Source organism: Nerophis ophidion, linkage group LG20 (genome assembly GCF_033978795.1).
Source record: "Nerophis ophidion isolate RoL-2023_Sa linkage group LG20, RoL_Noph_v1.0, whole genome shotgun sequence".
NCBI lineage: Eukaryota > Metazoa > Chordata > Actinopteri > Syngnathiformes > Syngnathidae > Nerophis > Nerophis ophidion.
In genome coordinates, this window is record NC_084630.1 from 12980431 (window position 1) to 13000753 (window position 20323).

The window sequence follows — 20323 nt, forward strand, 5'->3', positions numbered from 1 at the left end:
ACAAATGTTTTGGTGCTTTTGTTCATGTGGGAGAATATTCCAATAAAGGTGCACTACACACTACTTTTGAATTCATTATTGGGCTTTGCGTATACAATGCAGTTAATCGCGATTAATAAGAGAAATAGTGCGATTAACTTCGATTAAAAATTTTAATCGTTGCCCAGCCCTAATATATATACAAAAAAGTTGGGAAAATTGTGTTAGATGTAAATATAAACGGAATACAATGATTTGCAAATCCTTTTCAACCCATATTCAATTGAAAGCATTACAAAGACAACATATTTGATGTTAAAACTCAAACTTTTTTTTTTTGCAAATAATAATTAACTTAGAATTTCATGGATGCAACACGTGCCAAAGTAGTTGGGAAAGGGCATGTTCACCACTGTGTTACATCACATTTTCTTTTAACAACACTCAATAAACGTTTGGGAACTGAGGAAACTAATTGTTGAAGCTTTGAAAGTAGAATTCTTTACCATTCTTGCTTGATGTAGAGCTTAAGTTGTCGTATTTTACGCTTCATAATGCGCTACACATTTTCGATGGGAGACATGTCTGGACTGCAGGCGGGCCAGGAAAGTACCCGCACTCTTTTACTACGAAGACACGCTGTTGTAACACGTGGCTTGGCATTGTTTTGCTGAAATAAGCAGGGGCGTCCATGATAATGTTGCTTGGATGACAACATATGTTGCTCCAAAACCTGTATGGACCATTCAGCATTAATGGTGCCTTCTCAGATGTGTAAGTTACCCATGATTTGGGCACTAATACACCCCCATACCATCACACATGCTGGCTTTTGAACTTTGCGCCTATAACAATCCGGATGGTTATTTTCCTCTTTGTTCCGGAGAACACCACGTCCACAATTTCCATATATAATTTGAAATGTGGACTCGTCAGACCACAGAACACTTTTCCACTTTGCATCAGTCCATCTTAGATGAGCTCGGGCCCAGCGAAGCCCGCGACGTTCCTCTGTGTTGTTGATAAATGGCATTTGCTTTGCATAGTAGAGTTTTAACTTGCATTTACAGATGTAGCGACCAACTGTAGTAACTGACAGTGGTTTTCTGAAGTATTTCTGAGCCCATGTGGTGATATCTTTTACACACTGATGTCGGTTTTTAATGCAGTACATCGCTTACGTCCAGTGATTTCTCCAGATTCTCTGAACCTTTTGATAATTTTACGGACCCTAGATGGTAAAATCCCTAAATTCTTTGCAAAAAAAATGTTTAGCAGTTTTAACATCAAATATGTTGTCTTTGTAGCATATTCAACAGAATTGGGGTTGAAAATTCTTTGCAAATCATTGTACCCCGTTTATATGTACATCTAACACAATTTCCCAACTCATATGGAAACGGGGTTTGAATGTATTTATATATATATATATATATATAGCCTATTATTTGCGCACTATTTACAAGTTATGTACCAAAAACACGACCACCGAAAAAATACTTTGATCAATGAAAACAGCGCTGCACAAACCGGCTGTAAACATCTCCTGTTTTGCTAAACATGAGTTCCAAACTCCCTACTGACTAACATGGATGTACCCTTACGAAAATGATGTCATATAAACTGATCTGTGAGAGATTAAAATTAATAAATGTCTTTCAAAATATAGGTTGGGTCAAATTTAGAGCAGATATAGTAAAAATAGACATGTAATAACCTGTTGGAGGGATGAAGTCGGTTTATGGCTGTCATCTGAATCTAGAGAATGTTGAGATAGAACCTCAACAGTTGGTTTCTGCAACAAAACACAAAAATATAATGTCATAACTAATTAATTATAACATTCTCACCACTTTTTGTTGATAAAAATCTGAGCATACAATGCCAGATAAAGGGTAAAAATTATTACAGAGTTTCAGCTCTTAGACAATTCATTAAGAATGTAACCCACACAAAAATCTGGTTCAGAAAATATGAGGACCTGAATTGAGACACTCATTTTAAAGCTTTGACATTAACATTGTAACACACATTTTCTGGTTCAGAAAATATGAGGACCTTATATGAAACACACCCAAGTCTTTCTTGCTTCAAACAATATAAGGACATGACGAGTGCTCACATGTAGAATTTATGTTGTTGACTTGTAACATCTCCTGTTTTGCTAAACATGAGTTCTAAACTTCCTACTGACTAACATGGATGTACCCTTGCGAAAAAGTTGTCATATAAACTGATCTGTGAGAGATTAAAACAAATAAATGTCTTTCAAAATATAGGTTGGGTCAAATTTAGAGCCGATATAGTAAAAATAGACATGTAATAACCTGTTGGAGGGATGAAGTCAGTTAATGGCTCACATCTGAATCTGGAGAATGTTGAGATGGAACCTCAACAGTTGGTTTCTGCAACAAAACACAAAAATATAATGTCAAAACTAATTAATTATAACATTATCAGCACTTTTTGTTGATAAAACTCTGAGCATACAATGCCAGATAAATAGTAAAGATTATTACAGAGTTTCAGCTCTTAGACAATTAATTAAGAATATAAAACACACTAAAATCTGGTTCAGAAAATATGAGGACCTGAATTGAGACACTCATTTTAAAGCTTGGACATTAACATTGTAACACACACTAATCTGGTTTAGAAAATATGAGGACCTTATATGAAACACACCTAAGTCTTTCTTGGTTCAAACAATATAAGGACATGACGAGTGGTCACATGTAGAATGTATGTTGTTGACTTGTAACATCTCCTGTTTTGCTAAACATGAGTTCCAAACTCCTTACTGACTAACATGGATGTACCCTTACGAAAATGTTGTCAAATAAACTGATCTGTGAGAGATTAAAATTAATAAATGTCTTTCAAAATATAGGTTGGGTCACATTTAGAGCAGATATAGTAAAAATAGACTTGTAATAACCTGTTGGAGGGATGAAGTCGGTTTATCGCTCACATCTGAATCTGGAGAATGTTGAGATAGAACCCCAACAGTTGGTGTCTGCAACAAAACACAAAAATATAATGTCAGAACTAATTAATTATAACATTAACAACCACTTTTGGTTGATAATATTCTGAGCATATAATTCTACATAAACAGTAAAGATTATTATAGCGTTTTAGCTCTTAGACTATTATTTAAGAATGTAACATTCACTAAAATGTGGTTCAGAAAATATGAGGACCTGGATTGAAACACTCATTTTAAAGCTTTGAATTAAACATTGTAACACACACTAATGTGGTTCAGAAAATATGAGGACCTTATATGAAACACACTGAAGTCTTTTTTAGTTCAAACAATATGAGTACATGACAAGTGATCACATACAGAATTCATGTTGCTGACCTGTAACATCTCCTGTTTTGCTAAACATGAGTTGTTATTTCCACACTGACTAACATGGATGTACCCTTAAAAAATGTTGTCATATAAACTGATCTGTGAGAGGTTAAAAGGATTAAATGTCTTTTGAAGTATAGGTTGTGTCAAGTTTTTAGCAGATATAGGGCAGCACGGTGGTACAGGGGTTAGTGCATGTGTGTCACAAATCGAAGGTCCTGAGTAGTCCTGAGTTAAATCCTGGGCTCGTGATCTTTCTGTGTGGAGTTTGCATGTTCTCCCCGTGACTGCGTGGGTTCCCTCCGGGTACTCCGGCTTCATCTTACCTCCAAAGACATGCACCTGGGGATAGGTTGATTGGCAACACTAAATTGGCCCTAGTGTGTGAATGTGAGTGTAAATGTTGTCTATTTGTGTTGGCCGTGTAATGAGGTGGCGACTTGTCCAGGGTGTACTCCGCCTTCCGCCCGAATGCAGCTCAGATAGGCTCAAGCACACCCCGCCACCCCAAAAAAGGGACAGGTAGTAGAAAATGGATGGATGGATGGATAATAAAATAGTCAAGTAATAACCTGTTGGAGGGATGAAGTCGGTTTATCGCTCACATGAATCTGGAGAATGTTGAGATAGAACATCAACAGTTGGTGTCTGCAACAAAACACATAAAAATAATGTTAGAACTTATTAATTATAACATTATCAGCACTTTTTGTTGTTAACATTATGAGCATATAATGCCAGATAAATAGTAAAGATATTTATAGAGGGTTTCTGTCTCTTGTCCCGCTCATGTCTTGAGATGAACTTCCCTCGGTACTCGACCACAAAAGAACCTTTTTAAATTGATGCAAGAGCAAATACACCATATCCTGATAAAACAGTTTATCAATTAACAATGTTTGGAATATCTGTTTTAAAAAGGAATAATAATAGTCGTTACTTGACAAAAAATTCAATTACAAACAGAATTACTCTTTCATAAATGTAATTAATTATTAAATTAAGTACAAACCCCATTTCCATATGAGTTGGGAAATGGTGTTAGATGTAAATATAAACAGAATACAATGATTTGCAAATCCTTTTCAAGCCATATTCAGTTGAATATGCTACAAAGACAACATATTTGATGTTCAAACTTATAATTGTTTTTTTGGTGCAAATAATCAATAACTTTAGAATTTGATGCCAGCAACACGCGACAAAGAAGTTGGGAAAGGTGGCAATAAATACTGATAAAGTTAAGAAATGCTCATCAAACACTTATTTGGGACATCCCACAGGTGTGAAGGCTAATTTGGAACAGGTGGGTGCCATGATTGGGTATAAAAACAGCTTCCCAAAAAATGCTCAGTTTTTCACAGGAAACGATGGGGCGAGGTACACCCCTTTGTCCACAACTGCGTGAGCAAATAGTCAAACAGTTTAAGAACAACGTTTCTCAAAGTGCAATTGCAAGAAATTTAGGGATTTCAATATCTACGCTCCATGATATCATCAAAAAGTTCAGAGAATCTGGAGAAATCACTCCACGTAAGCGGCATGTCTGGAAACTAACATTGAATAACCGTGACCTTCGATCCCTCAGACGGCACTGTATCAAAAACCGACATCAATCTCTAAAGGATATCACCACATGAGTTCAGGAACACTTCAGAAAACCCATCCATCCATCCATTTTCTACCGCTTATTCCCTTTTTGGGGTCGCGGGGGGCGCTGGTGCCTATCTCAGCTACAATCGGGCGGAAGGCGGGGTACACCCTGGACAAGTCGCCACCTCATCGCAGGGCCAACACAGATAGACAACATTTACACTCACATTCACACACTAGGGCCAATTTTTAGTGTTGCCAATCAACCTATCCCCAGGTGCATGTCTTTGGAAGTGGGAGGAAGCCGGAGTACCCGGAGGGAACCCACGCATTCACGGGGAGAACATGCAAACTCCACACAGGAAGATCCCGAGGCTGGATTTGAACCCAGAACTGCAGGACCGTCGTATTGTGAGGCAGACGCACTAACCCCTCTGCCACCGTGAAGCCCACTTCAGAAAACCACTGTCACTAAATACAGTTTGTTGCTATATCTGTAAGTGCAAGTTAAAGCTCTATTATGCAAAGCGAAAGCCAATTATCAACATCCAGAAACGCCGCCGGCTTCTCTGGGCCCGAGATCATCTAAGATGGACTGATGCAAAGTGGAAAGGTGTTCTGTGGTCTAACGAGCCCAAATTTCAAATTGTTTTTGGAAATATTCGACACCGTTTCATCCGGACCAAAGGGGAAGCGAACCATCCAGACTGTTATCGACGCAAAGTTGAAAAGCCAGCATCTGTGATGGTATGGGGGTGCATTAGTGCCCAAGGCATGGGTAACTTACACATCTGTAAGTTACCCATCTGTTTGGAACAACATTTGCTGCCACTTAAGCGCCAACTTTTTCATGTACGCCCCTGCTTATTTCAGCAAGACAATGCCAAGCCACATTCAGCACGTGTTCAGCTTCATAAAAAAAGAGTGCAGGTACTTTCCTGACCGGCCTGCAGTCCTATCAAAAATATGTGGTGCATTATGAAGCGTAAAATACGACAGAGGAGACCACGGACTGTTGAAGGACTGAAGCTCTACATAAAACAAGAATGGGAAAGAATTCCACTTTCAAAGCTTCAACAATTAGTTTCCTCAGTTCCCAAACGGTTATTGAGTGTTGTTGAAAGAAAAGGTGATGTAACACAGTGGTGAACATGCCCTTTCCCAACTACTTTGGCACGTGTTACAGCCATGAAATTCTAAGTTAATTATTATTTGTAAAAAAAATTATTCCGTTTGGATTTACATCTAACACAATTTCCCAACTCATATGGAAACGGGGTTTGTAATTAATGTGTTACTTGAAAAAGAAAAGTTTTAAATATCTAGCATATGCAGTTGAGAGACATTTCACGAGAGCAGAGTGTGTGTGTGCCTTTAAAAAGCTGTGCCTTTTGCCAAGTGGGACGTCAGCGCCCAGACATAGCAGAATAGTTCAGCTGTATTTTTTAGCTTAGCAGTGGCAGTTAAGATAGTTCTGTTGAATGTTTTTGTTTGCGTGTGGATGAGGCCTCTTTCTATTTGATATCGTGTTCGTAATTACTTCCGGGGGTTGCTTTCATTAGTAATAAGATATTACCTGCACTAAACCTTTTGTGCTTCTAACGCTGTCTTGTTGACATACAATCACATCAAAAGTAGCATGCCACATTACATAAAACGCATCGTAACAGCGTTGTAGCGTACATAAAAGTTATTAGATTACTCGTTACCGGTAAAAGTAACAGCATTAGTAACATCGTTTTCATATACCGCTGTTATACCATCCATCCATCATCTTCCGCTTTTCCGAGGTGGGGCCGCGGTAGCAGCAGCCTAAGCAGGGAAGCCCAGACTTCCCTCTCCCCAGCCACTTCGTCTAGCTCTTCCCGGGGGATCCCGAGGCGTTCCCAGGCCAGCCGGGAGACATAGTCTTCCCAACGTGTCCTGGGTCTTCCCCGTGGCCTCCTACCGGTTGGACGTGCCCTAAACACCTCCCTAGGGAGGCGTTCGGGTGGCATCCTGACCAGATGCCCGAATCACCTCATATGGCTCCTCTCCATGTGGAGGAGCAGCGGCTTTACTTTGAGTTCCTCCTGGATGGCAGAGCTTCTCACCCTATCTCTAAGGGAGAGCGCCCCTACACGGCGGAGGAAACTCATTCCGGCTGCTTGTACCCGTGATCTTATCCTTTCGGTCATGACCCAAAGCTCATGACCATAGGTGAGGATGGGAACGTAGATCGACCGGTAAATTGAGAGCTTTGCCTTCCGGCTCAGCTCCTTCTTCACCACAACGGATCGATACAACGTCCGCATTACTGAATATGCCGCACCGATCCGCCTGTCGATCTCACGATCCACTCTTCCCTCACTCGTGAACAAGACTCCGAGGGGCCATAGAGGTCGGGTGCATTGTGAGCTGGGCGGCAGCCGAAGGCAGGGCACTTGGCGGTCCGATCCTCGGCTACAGAAGCTAGCTCTTGGGACGTGGAACGCTGTTATTCCAAACACTTCTAATTAAAGCCATATAATACAACCTCTATTAGACAGTAAGGAAATGATCCAAATGAGATGTTGATACAGTTACCATTGATATGATGCATAACAAGACATACCTTTCCAATCATTGATCCACTGGGCCTTAAAACAAGACTTGTCACACCCAGATCACATAAACTCGGTGGCTTCAGCCTCAGGATTACGTCTCGCTCTTCTTTTGGGCACGATGTCTATATCATGTGTTGATGCACCTAACAAATCCACACATAAAAATGAAAAAAGTCAGTGACACAGAAATAAAACAAAGAACCAAACCCTTCAAAAACTGTTAAATTTAGGATCAGTGCAGACATGAAGCTTCTCAAACAAAGAATTAATGTAACAATATCAGTAACATGCCTACTCCACAGGGCTTATCAGCTTGACATATTTGTATTTGAGAAAAAGTATAAACAATTTGAAGAACTCTAGTCTGTCTTGTTTAAAATTAAGAAAAGGTTTACTAGCATAGTGATCAAGGGTGATGGGTCAAATGCAGAGAATAATTTCACCACACCTAGTGTGTGTGTGACAATCACTGCTACTTATAATCTTCCATGCAACTTTAAAAAAAAAATTTAAATGCCTTGGCCTTGGCCCAGAACTGAAATGCTTAATTTGACCTCATAAAATCAAATCTGATTGCAATTAATAACAACAAACATTTAACTGTTGTTTACAATGAACTATTTTCCTATGTTAAAAAACATTGGTCTATTTAATTACGTTAAACTCCATTTTATGCTCACCTGATTCAACCATGCTGCCGAAGACTGTCAAAGATGGTTTGTGGCCAAGATAGATGTCCCCCTCCGGTGATGCAGGTCCCGGAAGTGCTGTTCACTGAGCGCTCTGTTGTGCTCAAAATCGTGTGTGAAGTTTTGTATTTCGATTATAAATGGTCCTTTTGGAAAACCCTTTTTATATATATTCAATATTAAGTGTGATACGTGAGCTGTATAACTTCCATGAGGAAAATAATTAACTAGTGATTTAGCCCTCTGTTAGGATCAGACATCATCCAACGGCCAATCAGGCGGCGCCTAACTGAAAATTGGACCAATCAGACGCCGAGACTCTTCACAGTGGGCGGAAGTAACCATCTTGAATACAATGTGAAGTGAATACCTCCAAAAACAATCCCCAATTGAATCCAAAATTTGTCCCAAAGATAAAAATACCAAAATCATGTGCTATTGTAACCATTTGAAAATATTAAATACTGTATGTAGTTTGAATTCCATTTGAATTATCGCCTTTGTCTCAATCAAGGTTGAAGGTTTTTTTTCAGGCACATTTAAAGTAATTATTGTGCGGCATTGTATTTTAGACAACAGAATAGAAAAAAGCCCAATACAGTAAAATACTGAATCAAACCGATTAAATCATCACCATAATCCCTTTATTATTGATTGTCTAGCCCAAATCCTCTCCAGATAAACCAAATTAATAGATAAAACTAACATAAAAAAGGTTGAGATCATCAGATCAGTTGAAAATGTGTTATTTGATTTAGATTTCAAAAGTATGTTCATTGCTGTAATGATTATATGTTTTTCAAATGTTGGAGTGTGTGAGTTTCTGCCCCACACGACATATGAGGACATATGACATATGAGGACAAGTGTGTGTGTGTGTGTGTCATAATAGCAAAGATGGCCACTAGGGGCAAAATCGAAAGTGACCCAAAAAATTACACACACTTTCACACACTTTTTCTGAAAATTTGACAAATGAAGACTTTAGAGATTTTTGGTCTGGGAACATGCTGGGAGGGTCTAGAACACGATAGCATTGCGGGAAATATGGGGACATGGAAAATGTCCTCATATTTCAACAGGTCCTCATATGTAAGGTGAAATTTCATAAAAATGTCCCCATATGTCACTTTGACAAACGCACACACACTCTATTTGATATGCACACACACATTTTAACACTGTATTTTCATAGGGACACACAGACATTAACACTATTTGATTTGCACACACACACCTTAACACTGTATTTGATATGCACGCACACACACACATTAGCACTGTATTTGGTATGCACACACACACATGCACACACATTAAAACTGTATTTGATATGCACAAACACACACATGAACACTGTATTTGATATGCGCACACACACACACATTAACACTGTATTTGATATGCACACACACACATACACACACACACACACACACACACACACACACACACACACACACACACACACACACACACACACACACACACACACACACACACACACACACACAGTCACATTAACACTGTATTGTATATGCACACACACACAGTAACACTGTATTTGATATGCAAACACACACACAAAATCACACACACACACTCTATTTGATATGCACACACACATTTTAACACTGTATTTTGATAAGGACACACACACATTAACACTGTATTTGATATACACACACACACCTTAACACTGTATTTGATATGCACACACACACCTTAACACTGTATTTGATATGCGCACACACGTACACACACACATTAAAACTGTATTTGATATGCACAAACACAAACATTAACACTGTAATTTATATGCACACACACACTTTAACACTGTGTTTTGATAAGGACACACACACACCTTAACACTGTATTTGATATGCACACACACAGTAAAACTGTATTTGATATGCACAAACAAAAACATTAACACTGTAATTAATATGCACACACACACTTTAACACTGTGTTTTGATAAGGACACGCACACACATTAACACTGTATTTGATATGCACACACACACCATAACACTGTATTTGATATGCACACACACGTACACACACACACACATTAAAACTGTATTTGATATGCACAAACACACACATTAACACTGTATTTGATATGCACACACACACCTTAACACTGTATTTGATATGCACACACACACACACACACACACACACACACATTAAAACTGTATTTGATATGCACAAACAGACACATTAACACTGTATTTGATATGCACACACACACACATTAACACTGTATTTGATATGCACACACACACACACACACATTAAAACTGTATTTTATATGCACAAACACACACATTAACACTGTATTTGATATGCACACACACACCTTATCACTGTATTTGATATGCACACAAACACACACACACACACACACTGTATTTGATATGCACACACACACAAAAACACACACACACACACTGTATTTGATATGCACACACACACCTTAACACTGTATTTGATATGCACACACACACCTTAACACTGTATTTGATATGTACACACACACACACACTGTATTTGATATGCACACACACACACTAACACTGTATTTGATATGCACACACACACAAAAACACACACACACGCGCGCGCACACACACACACACACACACACGCACACACACAGTATTTGATATGCACACACTATCATGAATGAACACAAGGACTGAATGTGAGGTGACAGGCCTTGCAGACTGATGAAATTGAAGGAGACCCCCAACCTTAACCCCTCCTCTTCACTATCTGTCCGCTATTGATTTTTCCCATGCCTCCCTAAAAGATTGCGAGCTAATATGATTAGCATTAGCGGTCCGACGTGTGTGTGCATGCGTACACAAGCGGGCCTTTTGGGGGCAAAGGGTGTGTTTGTGTTTGCTAAAGGAGACGTTGCTATACACTTGTGGACCATTGCATTAGGTACACTTGCACTGACACAATAACCTATATGACCTTGATCAAATAATAATGCATACTTTCAATTAACAGTGTCGTACAAAACCCCAAACTAGTTAAGTTGCCACGTTCTGTAATTCGTAAATGAAAACAGAATACAATGATTGGCAAATCATTTTCAACTTATATATGATGGAATAGACTGCGAAGAGAAGATATTTAATGTTCGAACTGAAAATTGTAATTTTATATTTACAAACAATCATTAACTTGGAAATCAAAGGCAGCAACACATTGCAAAAAAGTTGGCACAGGGGCAGTTTTACCACTGTGTTACATGGCCTTTCCTTTTAACAACACTTTGTAAACGTTTGGGAACTGAGGAGACCAATTTTTGAAGCTTTTCAGGTGCTTGATGTACAGCTTAAGTTGTGCAACATTCCGGGGTTTCTGTTGTGGTATTTTAGGCTTCATAATGCGCCACACATTTTAAATGGGAGAGAGGTCTGGACTACGGTAGGCCAGTCTTGTACCCAAACTATTTTACTACAAAGCCACTCTGTTGTAACATGTGGCTTTGCATTGTCTTGCTGAAATAAGCAGGGGCGTCACTGCTGTAATATATTGTTTTATATACGAACAATATATTACTGCTGAGATATATTGTTTTCTTACACTTCTGAGGACCATCTGCAAGTATTATATCGTAGACTTTGCCTGCAGTTGCAATTTAAAGACATTAGATGGCAGTAGTGTATAGACTACAGTGTGTTGTCATAGTCAGGAAGCAGTCTTTGCCATTAAGTTATCCTCCTGTTAAGTCCTACAAAGTATTTGTACTGTAAGTATTGTATTTACTATTAACCATCTGTTTGAGTGTAACATGAGTCTTAGTCGTAGTTTTGATTGCCAAGTTTGATAATAAAAACACAAATATGTAAAAAATTGCTATTGCTAATCGGTAGTATGTATATGGTATCTCTAATGTAAACTCACATTGCGTTAGACAATATCACACCTTTTATTTAGATTTTTTAAAATGTTCTCTCTCTTCTGTCTTTAATATAGCAACAATATTGGACTAATGTTATGGCTATCACTTTTTATTATCACTATGTTGTAATGTACTTTTCTACTAGAATATCTACTTGATTTTTTTTGTCCGTTTATACAAACATTTTCACAAAACATAAGGTACTTTTCTCATGAACACCTTTGTTTCTTGTATTATGTTCTACGCTTTATGCCTTAGGACCTCACTCACTTCTGTTAGTATGTACATCATTGAAATAAAAACAGAAGTAAATTAGCATCGAGCTAGAGCACTTTAAAGTAGAGCCTTACTTCTAGGTGCTTTCTATCAAATTGCAACTCTGAGTGCTACTTAAAAGGGAAATGCACTTTTTGGGGAAATTTTACCCATTGTTCACAATCCATATGAAAGACAATAAGACATTTTTTTTTTTTTGCAGTCCACCATGTAAAAAATGGCTTGTTCTACGTGGCTAGCATTGTAGCAAATGAGAGCAATCAATTCTACCTCTAAATCATTAAAACATGCATTCAAATACTTAATTTATGTTCCGTAACCTGTGTAATAACAAAGCTGTAGCAACATTGTTATTGTAAGAGGGAACACAGAGAAACTGTTTTCCTAGCGTACACATCGCCGTTTTTCTCCCCTTCATCTTTGTTGTAGTTTTAGCGCTTTCACAGCAAGTGTATTGACGGATATATATTTTAACTGTATGCTACTTAGTCTTAGAAATTGCCACAGCGGAGGATGAATGTCCATGCCCCACAACAAGAGAATAAGCAATGGTCTTATTGACTGCAGCACCGACTACAATGGCGGACGCGCGCAAGGCACGTTAGGTACATTTATACCATACAATATATGGGTAATCTGGTGACGGTCTTCCCACGGCTTGTTTTGAGGAAGTATGGAAGGCAAGATTGTTTCATAAATGACCAAACAGGTGTCCTTATACACACACCATAATAATATCCATATAGTAGGGGTGTAACGGTACGTGTATTTGTATTGAACCATTTCGGTACGGTGCGGAGGAGTACCGAACGAGTTCCACACGAACATATGAAGTAGCCGCCTATGCTAAAGTCTTAACAAGCTGCTCCGCTCCGTTCTGCCTCTGTCTCCTGTACAGCACCCTGCATTGTCCCTCCCACACAACCATCTGATTGGTTACAACAGTAGCGATAACTAACCAATCAGCAGTGCGTATTCAGAGCCCATCTAGTCAGCGCTTCAGCGTCGAGCAGATAGGCGTCTAGCAGGGGAGCAACCAACTCTCCCCAAGTTATATTAAACACTTCCAAGTAAACTACTTTCTAAACATCACTATGAGCCCGTTGACCTTCTAGACACAAACTGCAGCTCAGCTCACTCGCAGTCCTGGCTTTAAGTGAAGGCTAGTTAGCTTTTAGCGTAACGTTAGCTCATTTTGCGGTGTGTGCGTGTGTGTGTGTGTGTGTGCGTGCGTGCGTGTGTTACGGACAGTGTTGATTGAGGTGTGTTTAAGCAGCAAAAAGGACATTATGTTAAATGAAGAGTTTTTGTCTCTGATAGCGTATATAATATTGTAAGTGCATCATAAAGCCTACATGAGCTCCTATTGCTGTTGTGCTATTTTTCAGCCATAGTTACATGAATCATTAGTAATGTAGCAGCCTAATTTTGAATGGCAGGGTCCCTGCTATCATATGTTGATACAAATATAACATTTACATAATAAAAAGTCAACTACAGGCTTCCCCAATGCTGTAATAAATTAAGCATGACCAGTTTACTTGAAACTGTTTAATGTTGTACTTTTTATATGTAGAAGAAAAGTTGTGTTATTTTATTTAATCTAAGCAACAACTTGAGGCAGTTTAATGTGGATTAACATGGGCAGAATTATTATAATGTTCCCAATGTTAAAAGGATCACGCCATTGTTTACAAATTTGGTAAATAAATAACCAATAAATGTATATTTTGTTTGTTTTCTTACTGTACCGAAAATGAACCGAACCGTAACCTCTAAACCGAAGTACGTACCGAACCAACATTTTTGTGTACCGTTACACCCCTACCATATAGTGAAGCACAGTACGTCTGACTATGGTAGCCGTAATACTCCAAAAATCCAACAAGCGATGCGGCTTTGTAGCTTACCAAAGTCGTACCAAAACAATCTGACCGATTTTTTTTTTTTTTTACGGCGTGTCTAATTACCAATATTCTCGATGAAACATCAGAGTTTTTTTCTTGCTTGCTTACTTGCTAGCATCATTTATTGAAAAACAGGCATCTCCCTGTGCTATCACACTTATTATTACACCGTGTTCCACATAAAATTGCTTCGAGGTCAGTAAGCGCCACCAGAATCAACACATTGCGCATTACACTCATGACGTAGTGAGAATGACGCGGACACATTTCTTACCAGATAGGCTTTTTCCTTGGAGACTTTGTTATATGCAACAATAATTATTTGATACCGGTTTATGTTGACAAATGTACTGTTTTAGACTGCAATACTGTTTAATTACAGACACTTATTATATGTGTCTAGCTTGAGAGCTATTGTGTGCTTGGCTGTTGTGTAGCTGCTTGGTCCTCATAGCCTATAGTGTACTATGTTTACCTTTTCTAAATTACTTCACTAAAATACGAGAAAAGACCGACTGTTTGCTTATTAACTGTCTGTCCAGCTTTGCAAAAGTAAACAGCCTGCACGACTACTTTTATCGAAGGTTATATCAGACATTTTACATGCAACATGAACCAATATTTGTTTTTTCAGACCGATATCCGGTGCTAATATCAGGTCAGGACACACCTATTTATAAGCATTGAGTCTATGTTATGAATTAATCGACAAATAGATGAGTTTGTGTGTGTTTCCATTCGCCCCCTACCGAGACCCAGTTGCCTCCTCTCCACGTTTTTGCGATACTCTTCCAGTTCTTTCTCGGACAGCTCACTGAAAGGGTTGGGAGGCTGCGGGGCCATCTGTTCCTCCTCTGTGGGCACGTATGGCTGCAGAGGACACACAAAAAACGCAGACACAGTAAGGAAAATTATGCCAAAAAAAAAAAAAAGATTCTTTTTGCACAAGAACACACAGTAAAGAATAAACACACACGGACAAGAAAGCACACTGAAAAAAAACAAAACAAATCTTTCACTGTGGCTATTAGAGATCAAATAGTGCAAACCACCTCAAACTAGACTCTTTTGAAGTTAGGAACATTTTGTATGCCCCGACATCTTTAACCCAGATGAGGAAACAAGACACAGAAACAAAATGTCATGACAATGCATGCAAACAAACCACATCTGTACCTTTGGATGCTTAAAACGTACAAAAACATATCAATGGCCGATTAAAACAATATAGACAGGATTTGATGATCAGATACAACATATGCAAATGTCTTTATGTGTCCAACAAAACATGCTGTTTGTGCTGTGACACCAAACTGTCCAAAAGGTGGTCAAAAAAATTATAAAAGTTAAATTAAAAAGCATGAAATAGTTGTAATTGTGGGTATTTACCAGAATGTTTATCTGCACCAGATCCTTCAACACAAGATACCAATCACAGGAAAGTCAACATTAATATTTGTATGTATTTCTGTATTAGGTTAAAAACGATTTATGTGATCACCAAGCGCCCTCTGGTGGCCACAAGGTATTACTAACTGTCCACTGTCTTATCTGGGCGGAACATTGAAGTGTGGAAACTATTACTGTTATTGTCATTTTCAGGAAATAAATAAATAAAGGGGAACACTATAGTATGGGGAGCATATTCGCCATTAATTAGTTGCTTATTAAAGTAACAAATATTTAATTTAGAGTTATTTGGACACGAGGGGAACATATTAGGTTAGGTTTACTAATAAGAAATAATTCTGAAGTTATTAAGGGAAGACTCGTAGTTAATGGCTTACTGGTAAAGCCATGCAGAAAAAGGCATCAATAAGTACTAAATAATGACTAATTAACAGCAAATATGTTACTAATTTGCATGTTATTAAGCAAATAATTAATGGTGAATATGTGTTCCCCATTCTAAAAAGTGTTACTAAAAAATGAGTGTCTAATAAAAGACACAATTGTTTAGCATTCAAATATCATCACTCATTGTTAATTAATTTATTCAGTCACTGTTTCATTGTGTTCAGGGTTTTACATCTTGAGCTGGAGCCTACCCCAGCTGACTTAGGTCTCAGTGCAGGATTACTGTACATCCTGGACATGTAGGGCGATAGTGAATGTGGTATTATTATAACAGATCCAAGTGTGTTTTTGAGTTTTACCCGTCGTGGTTGATCAACCGGGATGCCGGCGAGGTGCTGAGAGCGAGGTCCCGAGGTCATCACGTCACACCGGTTCTGCTCTCTAATCTGCCAAAAGGGACGTCAAATTGTAATTTTATATTTGCCAATTTGGGAACTGCTATGCTACGTTACAACCAAACGTACCATTTAAAATCTAGACCAGTGGTTCTCAAATGGGGGTACGCGTACCCCTGGGGGTACTTGAAGGTATGCCAAGGGGTACGTGAGATTTTTTTTAAATATTCTAAAAATAGAAAAAATTAATTTATACATATATTTATTGAATAATACTTTAAGAAAATATGAATGTAAGTTCATAAACTGAAAAAAAAAAATACAACAATGCAATATTCTGTGTTGACAGCTAGATTTTTTGTGGACATGTTCCATAAGTATTGATGTTTTTTTTTGTGAAGAAATGTTTAGAATGAAGTTCATGAATCCAGATGGATCTCTATTACAATCCCCAAAGAGGGCACTTTAAGTTGATGATTACTTCTATGTGTAGAAATATTTTTTTATAATTAAATCACTAGTTTATTTTTCAACAAGTTTTTAGTTAGGGTGAGAAGCTCTGCCATCCGGGAGGAACTCAAAGTAAAGCCGCTGCTCCTTCACATCGAGAGGAGCCAGATGAGGTGATTCAGGCATCTGGTCAGGATGCCACCCGAACGCCTCCCTAGGGAGGTGTTTAGGGCACGTCCAACCGGTAGGAGGCCACGGGGAAGACCCAGGACACGTTGGGAAGACTATGTCTCCCGGCTGGCCTGGGAACGCCTCGAGGAAGTCTGGGTTTCCCTGCTTAGGCTGTTGCCCCCGCGACCCGACCTCGGATAAGCGGAAGAAGATGGATGGAAGTTTTTAGTTATTTCTACATCTTTTTTTGCAAATAGTTCAAGAAAGACCACTACAAATGAGCAATATTTTGCACTGTAAAATAAATGAGAAACTGATGACATAGTGCTGTATTTTACTTCTTTATCTATTTTTTCAACCAAAAATACTTTGCTCTGATTAGGGGGTACTTGAATTAAAAAAATGTTCCCAGGGGGTACATCACTGAAAAAAGGTTGAGAACCACTGATCTAGACCTTTCAAGATGCTCAATATTCCCGATTGTGAAATTTTAAACTCACTTTGTTCCTCTTTTGCAGCACCTCCTTGGGGTCTGTGTTGAGCGGGACAAACTGATTAGGGTCCTCAATCCGGATCGGGGTTCCTGTCTCCTCGGCCTTTAACCACTGTGTATGGAAAGAAGGTGAATACTGATTAAAATTTCTTTTACTCGTGCATTTTATAAACCGTCTAATCTACTCTGGTCCACTGGGAAGCTGGAGCCAATCCCAGCTGACTTCAGGTATACCCAGTACTAGGGTTGTACAGTACATGCTTTCTGTAACCAACCGGACCAAACTCACACGCATTACAAACATAGCAGCTAAAATCATCGGCCTACCCACACCCAACATTTCAAACTTAAACCACAGGTCCATCACTCGACTGGCAAACACAATAGTCCAGGATATCAGTCACCCGCTACACAAATACATAATGCCACTACCATCAGGGCGCAGGTACAGAACCATCAAATTCCGGAGGGCCCCGCCTCAGGGAAAGCCTTATCCCTGCAGCTATAGCCGCCCTTAACAGCAGGCCCGGCCGACCCGTCTGATAAAGCCTGTGAATGTGTTGGTCATGTATGATGTCTTTTTGTTAATTTGGTTTTGTGATGTGTAATGTCTATATGTTTAAACGTACGGCAGTGAAAATGAATTTCCCCAACGGGGACCAATCAAAGGTGGGTAGTAACACGCTACATTTACTCCGTTACATCTACTTGAGTAACTTTTGGGATAAATTGTACTTCTAAGAGTAGTTTTTATGCAACATACTTTTACTTTTACTTGAGTATATTTATAGAGAAGAAACGCTACTTTTACTCCGCTCCATTTATCTACACTAAGCTCGCTACTCGCTGCTTTTTTTTTTATCGATCTGTTAATGCACGCTTTGTTTGTTTTGTTTTTGTCAGACACGCATTCAAAGTAGGAACTACGCATGCCTGCGTTTCACCAATCACATGCAGTCACTGATGACGTTGGACCAGTCAAACAAAACCAGGCGGTCACGTGACCTCCATACGTCAAATCCGACCTAAAAAAGTTGAAAAACTTATTGGGGTGTTACCATTTAGTGGTCAATTGTACGGAATATGTACTGTACTGTGCAATCTACTAATACAAGTTTCAATCAATCAATCAAAAGTGTAAAGGAAAAAAGACACTTTTTATTTCAACCGTACTTCCCGTCAAAAGCCTAAAGACTGATTGCACAGTTCCTGTCTTCACAATAAAAGCGCCGCGCCATCGCGCCTGCGCTAACAAAATAAGAGTCTCTGAAAGCCAGCGCAAACAAGCTAAGAAGCTACGGAGTTTGCCGCCAATGTATTTCTTGTAAAGTGTATAAAAAAACGAATATGGAAGCTGGACGAATAAGATGCCCAAAACCAACGACTTTCATGTGGTATTAGACGGAAAAGAGGAACTTTTTTTCTCCTCCATTTGAAAATATGGACATTATCAGCACTATACTGTCTGATTCCAATCAATGCAAGTCATCAGAATCAGGTAATACACCAACTTATATTCTTGTCTTCATGAAAGATAGGAATCTGTGTTAAACATGCATGTATATTCATTAAAACACCTTTAACATGTCAACAAAAACAGCAAAATAAATAGCTATGAATTATATACTGTATGTATATATATATCTATATCTCTCTCTCTCTCTCTATATATATATATATATATGATATGTGTGTGTATGTATATATGAGGTAGATCACCTCGACTTGGTCATTTATTAAGTAATTGATTTACGTTGAAAAACATATTGGGGTGTTACCATTTAGTGGTCAATTGTACGGAATATGTACTGTTCTGTGAAATCTACTAATACAAGTTTCAATCAATCAATCAATCAATCAATGCCTACTGAGCCTATGGTGCTGTTAAATTATTGTGGCTCAATTTTCCTTAATATTTTTATTTTAATGTATTATTATTTAATATGTATTATTGTTTTAGTTGCTTACGAGATATTCCTGGCTATGAATTTGTTCATTGCTATTTTTATGTTTTTGTGCATTATTTGTTGCTGTAATCATTAAACAAACAGGTTACTCATCAGTTACTCAGTACTTGAGTAGTTTTTTCACAACATACTTTTTACTTTTACTCAAGTAAATATTTGGGTGACTACTCCTTACTTTTACTTGAGTAATAAATCTCTAAAGTAACAGTACTCTTACTTGAGTACAATTTCTGGCTACTCTACCCACTTCTGGGACCAATAAACCTAAATCTTAAAAAAATCGAATAAAGTACCGCAGTATTCATGAATTAAAAAAACAACAACTATACAATGCAGGTACTTTTTTTTCATGCGCATGATAGTGCGCCGTCGGGATCCATCCATCCATCCATTTTCTATCGCTTGTCCCTTTTGAGGTGGCGGGGGGTGCTGCAGCATATCTCAGTTGCATTGATGCTAATGTAAGTAAGTGAGGACCTCATGGCGTGTGGATGCTTTTTAGGGTTTGGATGTTGTCAACACACATGTAAGTTGGACGTGCTCACCAAGGAGTTCTTAACAAATGAGGGCAGTTTCAAAATCCAGTTGTTGGTGCAGATCCAGATTAAGGTTGTTACAATAGTCACGTCCCTTATTTTGCACTGAACATATCTCACTCACAGGTATATTTCTATATTTTGCTTTTTTTTAAAAGCATGATTAGGTGAAAAAAATACTTGTCTTGGGGTGGAG

General features: G+C 38.5%; 1 protein-coding gene and 1 long non-coding RNA gene across 8 annotated transcripts in view; both read right to left on the reverse strand.

Annotated features, from left to right (window-relative positions):
• add3a (adducin 3 (gamma) a) overlaps positions 1–20323 on the reverse strand; it is a 328092-nt gene that overhangs the window by 35949 nt on the left and 271820 nt on the right. For 5 of the 7 annotated variants that reach the window (XM_061880493.1, XM_061880494.1, XM_061880495.1 and 2 more), the window contains 4 exons: positions 17632–17736; positions 16475–16561; positions 15708–15731; positions 15068–15188 (listed from right to left, as the gene is read on the reverse strand). In XM_061880493.1, coding sequence (XP_061736477.1) covers positions 15068–15188; positions 15708–15731; positions 16475–16561; positions 17632–17736 — 337 coding nt within the window. The remainder of the gene's footprint in view (positions 1–15067; positions 15189–15707; positions 15732–16474; positions 16562–17631; positions 17737–20323) is intronic. The other 2 variants (XM_061880498.1, XM_061880496.1) reach the window with 1 other exon arrangement.
• LOC133538746 (uncharacterized) lies at positions 2315–15055 on the reverse strand. The gene is made up of 3 exons (XR_009803097.1): positions 7527–15055; positions 3913–3988; positions 2315–2995 (listed from the first exon to the last, which is right to left on the reverse strand). It is a non-coding gene; the product is annotated as an uncharacterized LOC133538746 (long non-coding RNA).